The following is a 12821-nucleotide window of genomic DNA, read 5'->3' as shown; positions in this document are numbered from 1 at the left end:
AGTTTATAACCAAATCTAGCCAGCTTCTTTGCAAGCTTTGCCAAGGATTATAAAGCTTTGCATTTTAAGCTTCTATGCAGAGACGAAGCTCTTTGGTTGGGCCAGTGAACCACATACAGTAGCAGAGGAAGACATTTCAGAACCCAAATCATTCCAAATCGTAAGTCCCAGTTAGTCTGGGCCCCACACTCAGATATCTAAAACACAAGCTGGCAAGGCTAAGCTGAAATTGATTGATTGATTGATTGATTGATTCATTCATTCATTCATTCATTCTTCCACGCATTCAACATGTATTTACTGAGCTCCTGATACTGAGGCTCCTGTGAATAGCCATGGCTTCACAGTGCCTCCATTTTATGAAGGAAAAGAAAGAAATAGACAAGAAACAATACCATGGTGGAGGAGTTGACAAACAGGCAAAGCCAAGAGGATGAAGGAGACCTGTATGTATGGAATGTGCAGGCCTGGGTGATGGGGATTTCTAAAATGTAATTCTGCTATTTTACCACATGGAATTTTTATCTCCCTAGGGAGAGAAAAACATCTACATTCTCCTGGACAACAGGGAGACATGTGATATCTGCTTCCTAAGAAGCCTTCAGAGTCCCAGGAAATGTTCTAGATTTGGTTTTATCTTGATTGTCCTATAATTTCCCAGAGATGCAATTGAAGTATTAAGCACCCCTTAATCAATATGTCCTGACGGAGATGCTGTCACATGCCTGTAATCTTAGCACTCAGGAAGTAGAAGCAGAAGATCATGAGTTGAAGACAATCTGAATAGTGAGACCCTGTCTTGAAAACAGACAAATGAAGATGCAACAACAACAACCAAAAAAAGAAAGAAAAAAGAAAACCACACAAACATATAGGTAAGAGGTCTTAGGCTAAGAGTCAAAGCACAGAGTTGGAGAGGTGGCTCAGTGGTTAAGAGCACAGACTGCTCTTCCAGAGGTCTTGAGTTCAATTCCCAGCAATCACATGGTGGCTCACGACCATCTGTAATGGGATCTGATGCCCTCTTGTGTGTTTAAAGAAAGAAAAAACAAGTACTCACAGATGTAAAATAAATAAATCTTTAAAAAAACAACAAAAATATCCGAAAAGCTAAAAGGAAATAAAAAGGTGATATACAATCATCATAAACTAAAAAGTTCAATATTGAGGAATATAACATTTCCAAAGATGACTCAGAAGCAATGCCAATTATCTGACTTACAAAATAAGTGAGAATTCTTACGGTATCAATAATGTTCTGTTTCTTAATCTGTGCCACTCATACATGGGAATGTTGAGCTGATGAATATTTAACAAATTAAACATTTATTACAAATGTCTTTTTCTCTTTGCGTATTATAAATAAAAGTATGTTTTAACTCTTTTATAAAAAATAGTCTGACGTTTTAAAATATGGTCTTGCTGAAAATTTTTATTTTGAGCAAAGGCAGAAGGGTTTGATAGGAAGCAAGCATCTACTTAGGAGAACATTCTAGATAGAGGGAACCCAGCACGTATAAATCCTAATGCAGTAAAGGGAATGTGAGAGACACAAGGTGCAGGACAGTACTTGGTACACTGGCATCAAGAAGAATACAGGAACCTCACTGCTTAGTACCTGGCAGCCAATGCTATGATTTTGGTTTTGAGGCAATTAGATGATATGGTAGACTTATGCAGAAGATTGACATGATCTCATTCATGTTTGGGAAAATTATTTAAGAAAACAAGATGAGTCTAGACTTGAGCATCTAGAAGGTTGGTAACCACATAAAAGATGGTGGTTCTTTGGATCGATCAGTAAGAATGAAATTGGTGGCAAGTACTCAGATTCTGGGCCTACTTTCAAGGTCCAATCAGGGTGTCATGATGAATTGAATTTGGTGCTTGAGGAGGGTTGGGGTGGGCAGCCAAAGATGACTCTAAAGGTGAGTATCTGGAAGGATGGCGTTGCCAAATGTGGGTGGTGACTTCACAGGGAAACTTCACAGGGAAGAACAGGGATTCACTTCTGGAAATTTGAAATCTGAGAGGAGATGCGGCATTCAAATGGGAATGCGGCATGACAGTTGGATGGATATTGCTGGGTTGTTATTGGAGGCCTAAGTCTGTAAGCCTATCTGTCTATCTAAATGATATTAAAACATTGTATATTCCTAAAGAAGCAAAGGTAGCTGTATTGGAAACTTCTCTCCACAGGAGTGATGGCATTTCATTCTCATGAAGCGACTTTCACTTTGATTGGCATCACCCATGGGTGATGGAGCCAAAACATTTGTATATCACTATCTGTAGGTTTATGTGCCAAGACAAAGAAGTCTTTCTTAGCATTCTCTCCTTGATACCAGCCTTATGCATTGCAACTCTGGCCTGGCTAGAGCTCCTGACAAATCCCCACACTCCCACAAGAGGATGAGCATGCTGACCTAGAAATAGGCTGTTGAGTTTATGCCCAACAAGAAGTAAGAGCAGGTTGATGTGATAGCTAGTTCTCTTTGTTAACCTGACTGGGTCATGATGTTCCCAGATATTTGATTATTGTTCTAGACATAGCTGTGAAGGTATTTCTGGATGCAATAAATATGTTTGAAGTGGTAGAATAAGGGAGATTATATTCCTTCTGTGGGTGGATCATATCCAAACCATCAAAAGTTGTATTGGAACACATACTAGGAGTCGTAGAAATCTGTTCTCTCTAATCGAACTAAGACTGAAACCTATACTAAGTCTCCTTATTCTCAGACCTTCAAAATGACTGATAACATCCCTGCGGCTCTCCACCATCTCCAGTGCAGACATTGTAACTCAGCTTTCATACAAAGTGAATCAACTTGTTCTAATCAATATCTCCCTCTCTTGGTTACTCGTATTAGAACACATATTGATTAATGATGGGTATTCATCTGAAGAAGTCTTTAGTGGGTAATTTCATCATGCAAACATCAAAGTACATATGTGTCCAAACCAAAATAAGAATAGCCATCACTACATGAAATGGGACTGCTACGTGCAGTCTGCCAATTACGAAATGCCATTATGTGACACATGACTGCATGCACATACATACACATTCGCACATCACATACATATTTGGTTTGGTTTTGCCAGAGAGCCCTAGTCCTTAAGCCAATACTCCTAAGAGCCTAGGTCATTTTTGATCTTGTCACAGTCCTAAATGAACTCCTCACCTATCTGGCGCAGTGACTCTGACCCTTACAGAGCTGACCAGAGAGAAAGATGAATAAGGTCCATTGGCAGGACTATGCAAATATGAGCCCACACATTTCCTATCAGAGAAGAAGTTTCCTGAATCTTATCGGAGCTTCCAAGCCATAAGCTTGTGTGTTGCCAGAAAGGCAACAGGGATATAGGTGCCTCTGGAATCTCTAGTGAATCAATGGTTTCCATAAAATGAAGCTCAGAAACCAAGCCACATACTAAGGTGGCTATCCCTGCTAAGGAATCGTCTCATCCACTATTTCCTTTTGGTGACCTCAGGGACAAGTCTGAAACTGATTCCTAGGGTTTATCAATTCTAAGCTACCTGCCTGCTCCTTTTTTTACTGCATAGTGTCTGCCACCATAGAGTGACACCAGTGACAATGTCATGAGTATGTAGGGCATTAGGAGAGTAAAAATAATTTTAAGCTCAAGGCTTTAAAAGTAGATAGAATTCAGTATATTTGGGCAGTTAATCAAAGGTCTTTATATTTCAGCTCCTGAACCAGATTATTCTTATACACGAACGTATCCAAACACAAAATAGTGCATAAATACAATTCAAACTAAAGTACTAAAACGATTCATTTAAGTTGGGCATGGCAGAATACCATGACCAAGACAATGAGTAAAAGGGAGCATTTATTTAGTTTACATTGTCAGAAAGAAAGTCCATCATGGTGGAAAGGCATGGCAACAAGTGGTAGGTGTTCCAGAGCTGGAAGCTGAGAGATCACGTCTTAAACTGTGAGCATGAAACAGACACGGCAAATCAGAAATAACTGAGGCTATGAACTCTCAAAGCCTGCCCCCAGCAATGGCTTCCTCCAGCATAGCTGCCTCTCCTACAACCTTCCCAAACAGTGCCATCAACTGGGGACAAAGAGTTCGACTACCTGAGCTTATGGAAAATATACTCTCCTTTAAGACACCATACTAACATTACACATTTTCTCCATTCTCACAACTGACTTCCTGACAAAGATACTGCAGATTACATGCCATGCTATAGGGTGTGTGTGTGTGTGTGTGCGTGTGTGTGTGTGTGTGTGTGTGTGTGTGTGTCTGTAAAATGAAAAATCAGCAGAGTTAAAATAACTGGCAAGTGTGAGATCTGTTTTAATGTGCACAATTGGAAGTTTCAGCGTTGAATGAGAAACAGTTTTAAGAGTCAATCAGTTTTTTCAGAGAGAAACAAGCACTTACACAAATACATAATTCATGGTGTCTAAGAATGGTTTCTTCTAGTATGAATAATAGCTCAATTCATAAAAATAGAAGGTCCAGCCCAACATGAAACTCTACAGGTAGAATAGGAAGTTAAAACTACATAGACTAACAAACGAAAACAACCCCCACCCAAAAAATATCAATGGTCTTAAAGTGTGGCTCACTTATTGAGGGCTGAGGCGATGGCAGACAGGCTAAACAAGTCCATTGTCTTGGTCTTTCCGGAAGACATTAAGGAGACTTTCCCTGAAATCTGAGAGGCCAGTGAAAGGAGATCAGAGAGTAGGGAGTAAACAGGATGTCCCAGGCCAGGAGATAAGTCACAGGCACCAAAACATCTGCTGGCTCTGATTAACAGACTTCAAGGGTGAAAATGAATCCTTGCTGAAAAAAAAAAATGCTTAGCTTGCCTTGCAAGCAGCCACAGAGATATAGGACCCCTGGGGATCAATGTGGGCTTCTTTCAGAAAGGTATTGGATGCGAGGTTAGAGTGAATTTATAAAAGCCAGCACATCTTAACAGTAGAGGAAATGCATTGAAGCATAAATGGAAAAGATTAAGAATAAACAACCATAAGGGGAAAAACAAAAAGCCAAAAGTGTCTACAGAAATTCATCACTCCTAAAAAAGTAAGTTAAAATATCAATAAATTCCAAACTACTTAGGTCAATTCAGAGGTAACATATCTAAATGAAGACAAGGTTTTAAAAGGTAATGGGGGGGCCCTAGGTTCAGATCTTTGAGAGTGACTTGTATAAGGATAAGTATCCACATGTATTTCTTCTCATCTCCAGTCTAGAGTCTAGGCCCTCTATGCAAATCCCACATTTCAGTAGAACCCCTTTCTTCTGCTAAACCTCACTGTCTTCAGTTTTGGTCTGGGACTTTTGGTTTATACATAATAAAAGTGTGCAATTCTTTTTTTTTTTTTCCCGGAGCTGGGGACCGAACCCAAGGCCTTGTGCTTGCTAGGCAAGCATTCTACCACTGAGCTAAAGGCTTCGAAGATAACCACTATGCTTCTGCCTGTGACACATCTACATGTTAGAGTCTTGTTTATCTTACTCCTTTGAGCAGAAGCAGAGTATAAACAGACACAACCTGCTCAGGGCAAGGAAGAAGGTAAGTTCACATCTCCCTTTGGCTTCTAGAAACACTAAATGCTCCCAAAGGATAAAGTGCTGCCAAAACCCTATCCTGGTGGAAGTGCTGAGGAGTTCTCTACCGTAGGATATGGGGGCGTTGGGGAAGGAATTGATTTCCATAAACAAGAATCCATTTACATATCACCTTCTCCACCTATACTCATCCCACACAAAAACATGTAAATGCTTTGCAATAATATAGAAAACACACTGAGGAACGGATAACGGTATGATTTTCGGCAGGTTGTAAAATGGCTTTAGGACTGAGGGATATGCATACGTAGATGACAATATAGAAGTGTGAATGCATTAAGTAAGACTGGCCCTACTCTAAATTTTAAAGTTTAGTAAAGGAAGTCATATGTTATTTGTACGCTATGCCCTTAACAAAGTCTAACGTGAAGATCACCTCCATGTCAAAAGGTCATATCCAGAAAGCTGCCTCCAAACATGGGGAGAGCTGGCCCTGGACAGAAATAATGCAGTAACCCTGGGAGGCAAATGTGTTTCCACTTATACCAGGGCCCAGTCCAGCCTTTCCCACAGGCGCTTCCTAAATAGGAACTTGGCAATGGGATTTGCAGAGCTGGAAGGAAAGTCCTTGGCTTTAGAGGTGAGGCCCGTCAGGGTCCTGAGGAAAGTCAGGCAGAAGTTCTCCCTGTTGGTAATAACACTATAGAATCAGTGTCATATCCATTTTATTAATTTTCTTGACAGGCAGATCTAGTTACCATGCAAGCACCACAAAATCAAAACATACGCATGTCAAGTGGCCCCATCTGTGGTGGGCCTCTGCCAAGGCCCATGTCACATCAACACAAGAAAGGCAGAACCCAGTCCCTCTGACCATGTGCTGGGTCCTATGATCAAACCTCTGCTGGGAGGAAACCACTAGAGCTCCACTGAAAGAGACAGGGCAGTTCTGGTGACAGTTTGTTATCCTAGGTCTGGCCTCCTTAGATTGAGCGGACAAGTCCTGGGAGACACATGGCTACATCTGGCTTTGGTGTCCCATCTCTAAACACAGCCACACAGACCTCCCTGTGACTCCCATTTTGCCTGCATTCTGTTTCTTCTATGCAGGATAAAAGGAACCTGGATAAAAGAAGACATCTAGAGGCATGTAGTGACTTGGGTTTGTAATTGGGGTTGAACTTGAAGTTCTATTGAGCTGATATGTATGGGCACAGAGTAAGCACAAGAAAACATATTTTCAATCAAGTTGTCATTAACTATGCGCATTGCTACAGTGAAAACAGCAGGGTCCAACAGGAGTTATTCTCTAAGTCACACTATGAGAACTACAACTGGTTAAACAATGCCAATGACATTGGTACAAAGGTAAAGACTTGACACCTTCCAGCTCTAAGTAACACAATTCATGGATGTGGTGTGCCACCTTGACTGCCTAAACCAACACTATAGAAACTTGCTTAGTCAGGCACCTAGATGCAGAGGCACTTAGGACCCTGGGCCCTAGAGAACAGAATGGGCTCATTCTCTGCCCCACTAGTTGGTCCAGCAGCCATCTGGAGTCTGGGAGTGGCTGCCCAGTGAGCTCTGACAGGGAGATGAACACATCCAGACTGCATGTCTCTTGGGGTAAAGACTCAGTTCATCTTTTCTTTCTCCATTCAAATAGCCATGGCATGTCAGCCTTACTGGCCCCCTTGATTGTGCAGAAGTAAATAAATGAATTATGTTGTTGGGGTTTGGGCTTCAGCACAAACACATGGTCTGCATTTATCCACACAGTGAGAGGTCCACCAGCCACTTGATATAAAAGAGGAAAATGATAATTCTTTTCTTTAGGCACTCTGGTACCATATGGAATGTATATAAATCATATTTTTGTTTTAACAGCGGAGGCTTTGTTGATAGATAAACATGTGGTTTATCTAAAAAAAAGAGAGAGAGAGAGAGAGGATTGTGCTTTGAACAATCATTTAATGGCCACGGATGTGCCAAATAAAAATAAAAACATAATTTTGAAAGGAGCTGGCCTCGTTCCCAAATCTGTAACAAGGAATTTCTTCTCAACCAGAGAAGTTAAAGCCCGTCGATCTGTTTTGAGTTTAAGCTGTGCTCTACTCAACCCCACGACAAATGGAATCCTAGGCTAATGTGCTCTAATAAGACAAGACGTTACCTTTATGAATGACCTCATAGAGAAGAGATTGGCAAGCATTGTGGAGAGGCCTTGAGCCAGACAGCTCTGGGCTATGAAACCCAACTTGAGCTCTGCAAGGCATATTGCGTCATCACCCTCTTTCCAGTTCCAGCTGGGGATGTTGAGCAGATGGGCCTGTGGGAATAACAAGAGGTATGAGACCCTGTTCTGCTCCACGTCTGAGTGTCTAAAACCTCTTCTGGGAACTGCTGCATTGTCCAAGGACACCAGGTCATCTGAACTCATCCTTTCTGCCCTCTGCCTGGGTCTAAGGACTGTTGCGAGGGTCTATACTTCTGTTCAGCAGACTTTGGCCTCTTGGCAACATTGCTTCTACACTCACCAGGTCCACATCCTCCTCTCAAGTTTGCTATTTAGCCAGATTCGACCCAGAAGGGAATTTTCTCTTGTGAGACACATCAGCCCCCAGCATTAAGAAGTCTAGCTAGCTTGTTTTTTAAAGTAGCTCTCAAGTAGTATTAGATTTCCAGATGTCTGTGTGTCTGAGTACTCTTGCATTCTTTTTCCTGTCTTCACAATAATCTAGATTAGTGATGCCCCAAACTTGAGTAGGTACCTGGCATACCCTGCAATGTGTAAAAACAAAACAAAACAAAAACCTACAGGATGTTGGCCCCCACTATGCTGTTTCTCACTGATGAGATCTGGGGTGGAGCTGGAGAACCTGTAACTCTACATGTGGGAGGAAATGCTGCTTCTATGGAAGCCACGGTGCACCACAGACACAGGCATCCTGTGATTGTTCTCAGATGAACTGTCGTATGGCAAGGTAGGTCAGACCCCAACTCATAGACACAGAAGCATGCTCACACAATTATTTGCCATTGGCATGCAGTAGAGAATTGTACATGGCAGAATGAGTGAAAAAGTTGGAATCCAGGAAGTTCTCTAGTGTTTGGGTATTTACAAATAACAACAATAACAAGAGAAGAGAGTTACAAGATCTGAATGTCAGGGTCAACACTTACATTCAAAAATACCGATTATATAAGTTTGAAACAAGAAGACAGATCTAAGAGTGTATGTGAAAGAGAGAAGGAGAGAGCGGGGCATAGCAGTTAAGTGCAGAGGAAACTAAAAACCCAATTAGAAGCCATGGGATACATGACACAGAAAGCCACAGCTTGCTTGTAACAGTCTCCAGAGCAAAGGAAAAAGACTCTATTCTATAAGAATAGGCCGAATTTGTTCCACAGAATTTGATCCAGTTTTAACAGTCAAACTTAGAGAGGTGTGATCAATGGCCAGAAGACAATGAGGAGGACAAGAGGAGATGAGTGCTCTGGAAAAAAATCTCTTGAGAAACAGTTAAAAGATCCAGAAATACTCAAGATACAGAGGGACATCCTTGGGGACATAGGATGCTCATCACATCTGGACACCTCAGGTCTTGCCTGGAGCGAGAATTAGGACTGTCCATATATTATATATATGCATATATATATATATTAAAAGAAATTTCTAAGGATGAAATTTGTCCAATAAATAGAGAAGACTATTTAAACACACACACACATGCATGCATACATGCATGCATGCACACATGCACGCATACATACACACACAGTCTTTATTCCTAAGACTTAGCATTTTGACAAGATGCTATAGTAAATCATGTTTTGTAGAGGAAGTTGACCCAGAGTCCTTCTAAGTCCCTTACAGTCCAAGATTCTATAGTTCTGAAATTATTTCTTGCCATGTACCAGCAAACTGGAGCAGTAAACAAGGCTTCCCGTCACTTTTGGAACAACAGAGGCCAGTTGCAATAGAAGGATGGATGATTCTATTGTAGAAAAAAGAGCAAAGCCCAGGCCTCTTTACTCTGCTTAGAAAAACCACACTTTTGTGAAATGTCTGCTTGCAAAATCCACCTCTGTGACAGTCTCCAATCCTGAGCCAGCAGTGGTTACTGCTGAAAAATGACTGCTTGCTCCCCAACCCAAGTAAAACAGGCCTGTGTGTGGGCCAAAGGGAAGTGTGATTTGTGTGGAGCTCAGTACCAGAGGGTCTTCTGCACATCACATACTGAATGCCAACAGATAGCCACACCCTCTCTCCCATTTCTTTCCCCATTCTTCCTTGGCTTAAGAAGTCCATTTTGTTGTTGTTGTTGTGGCTGTTGCTGTTGTTGTAGCTATTGCTGTTGTTTTGTTTTGTTTTTCATTTAACTTCCCTGGCCTGGGATAAAACACATTCATCCATGTGGAAAAATCCTCTTATAGAAGTATAATCAATTATATACAAGTAATGAACTTGTGGGTGACAAGAGATTTGGGTGGTCTAGTCCCTACAGAGACACCTCGTAGCTTTCATGCCATCTTCAAAGAAATAATGAAAAAAAAGTCTGACCTATCTCCATGCCATGTAAAACATGTAGTTCTGACATGTAAGCCTTGGGTCCCTTGGGTCCCATGTAGAAAGTCATATTCATTTTAAGCTTCCTGTGTCTCCTCTCATTGCCGCTGCATTTTCTCCTGTCATAGGGTGGCAGGAAGCAGGGCTGAAGTGCCAATGGCCAAGACAGAAGGCTGTGTGCATGAATCCAAGAGAGGATATTGACCTAGGAATTCATTATTATTATTTTTTTGAAACTTCATTCTCCTTTCTTTGAGGGAAATTGGGTCTGGTTTTAAAAAAAAAAAAAAACCTCACCATTTCTACCCAGGAATCAGGAGGCAAATTCTTTCTAACTTGGCAAAGAGAAAAGTAGGTCTAATATGAATTACACCCTTCCTCCATTTATGCTACTGGATCGTCCTTCATTTCATGGAGAACTATGAAAATGTGCTGCCTCAGAAAGACATGAATTCTAGTCACATTTTCTTCTCTTACTATTTATTCAGCCTTGGAGAAACACTGTGAAAAATAACAAAGTCTATCGATGGAAAAACAAGAGCACTCTGTAGTCTGCACCTTCTGTCAATGTCTACTAAAGGACCATATACTAACAGCTTCATCCCCGAGGTGATACTCTCTTAGGAGGAAGTGGAACCTTTGGGAGATAGAATTTAATAAAAACTCTTTGGGTCATTGAGAGCATTGCCTGTGAGAGACTAGCAGGGCACCAATCAACCCTATCTATTTGGTTTGTTGGATAGGAATCAATCCAGTGCTTTCTGTCAGTCCCTCCCAGAATGGTGTATCACCTCATCACAAGTATAACTAAACAAGACCAACTCATCAAGGCCCACAGCCTCCAAAAGTTTTATGGCATGCATTTATTAGAGTAACAGAAAGCTGCCCATGATGATTTGTGCTGTCAACTTGACAGAGTCTAGATTCATCTAGGAGACAGGCCTCTAGGCATGCCTGTGAAGGGCTATTTTCCTTCCGTTGATTGGGGTTGGAATACCCACTCACTGTGGATGGTACCATTCCCTGGCTGGAATCCTGGGCTGTATAAGTGGTTAACGGATCTGATCAAAGGGATCTATCTGATCTATGTGATGTTACACGAGCAGTTATTTTATACTCCTGGAAGCTTGACCTCCTCTCTATAATAGATAGAACCTTGAGCTGTAAGCTGAAACAAAACCCTCCTTCATTTAGGGACTTTTGTCTGAGTATTTCATCACAAATGGAACTGGTTAACATGGTTAAGTTCCACATGCCATCATAGGCAACACGGATGCTCAGAGAACTTGTATCTGTCCTAAGGCTTGATTCACACAACAGAAACAAAAGCCTCTTTGATTAGAATGCTTTAGGGGAAATCAGAAATGCATTAACAGGTGAGTTATTAGGATGAACACTTTTCCCAGTATCATATCACCATCCTGTGTCTGAAGCACTTTACACCATGTACCTCTTCTCTCTGCACTCAGAGATGTCCAGGGTTTGAATGTTCTCTCTGTGAAACTTAGCCCCATAAAGAGATCCATTTTGGACAATACTAAACTTCCCCCAGGAACCAAAGTTTGGTTCTGTGGGCTACTGTCCCATTCAAGTAGAAGGTGGCAGTTGGCTATACTGCTGGCTGCTGAGTGACTGTGATGTGATTTGTGCTTACCACTCTAGGGTGATGTTTTCTGCCTAGAATAGAGCTTTGACTCCTGCTAGTCTGAAGTTACACTGGGATGCTAAAAATGCACAGATGGCCCAATGAGGACTAAATGAGATAATGGATGTCAAAGCTCTTTTAAAACCATAAAACAGGACACAAATGTCTGCAATTATTATGATGACAAACTCAAGGCCAGCAGTTTCCCTGCATCCCTCTAGGCTCTAGAATATCACTCTCGTTACATCACAGGGGTTTGACATTGTTTTCATTTCAAGCCTTGTGTCTAACTTTGGGAGCAATTATGCCTTCCACAATATGCTCCTAGTGGCATAGTTTTCACACACCACACACACACACACACACACACACACACACACACACACACACACACACCAGGTCTTTCCCAAACGCATGTATGTATAAGTGAGTGGCATTCTATGTGCTTCTCAGATGGGTACAGAGAAAAGGCCACAAAAAGAAGAAAATGTTGAAAGAGAAGGAGTGTGTGTGGCGGGGGGAGCTCTTAGGTAAATTCAAAGTAATGAAGTAGGGGAAGAACTGTCTACTAAAAAAGAAATCTAAGAATGATCTAAAAAATAAAGGCAAGAGGACTTCTCCCTTTAAAACAGAAATGCAGAATGAGGGGAAACTGCCATTTGTCAAAGTTACTCTAACACTGTGTCCTTACTAATCTAACAGTATCCTGAAAATGGCCTTGCCTGACCCAGAAACCCAAGTACAGTGGGGTGGTTCTAAACAAGATGTGTTTTAAGCGAATACTCCTGGGTCTGTTGTTATCTGCATCACAGTGTCTAAATGGTTGTATTGGAGATTCTGTCTAAGATATTTATGTGGTGGTAGTCATGTAAAACTGACTAGGTACCATCTAGCTCTGAGGCTAGTCAAGTTGCTTTGAGTTTGACAAGAACAACCCAGCTGAAATGCTCCTTGATTTCTTGAAGATGCTACATCAGCACCCGTTGGAAAGAGAAGAAAAGGAACTGACATCTCTTTCTAAACATACAACATTAA

The 12821-nt window shown here is 41.4% G+C and overlaps 1 protein-coding gene across 21 annotated transcripts in view; it reads right to left on the bottom strand.

Moving 5' to 3' along the window:
- The window catches only part of Kcnma1 (potassium calcium-activated channel subfamily M alpha 1), a 705305-nt gene that overhangs the window by 199381 nt on the left and 493103 nt on the right, over positions 1-12821 (bottom strand). For all 21 annotated transcript variants that reach the window (XM_087586686.1, XM_087586674.1, XM_087586678.1 and 18 more), the window contains exon 14: positions 7745-7900. In XM_087586686.1, the coding sequence (XP_087442812.1) occupies positions 7745-7900 (156 nt within the window). The remainder of the gene's footprint in view (positions 1-7744; positions 7901-12821) is intronic.

Source organism: Rattus norvegicus, chromosome 15, assembly GCF_021556685.1.
Source record: "Rattus norvegicus strain SHRSP/BbbUtx chromosome 15, alternate assembly SHRSP_T2T, whole genome shotgun sequence".
In the NCBI taxonomy this organism is placed as follows: Eukaryota; Metazoa; Chordata; class Mammalia; order Rodentia; family Muridae; genus Rattus; species Rattus norvegicus.
This window is presented reverse-complemented; position numbering and strand designations above follow the sequence as displayed.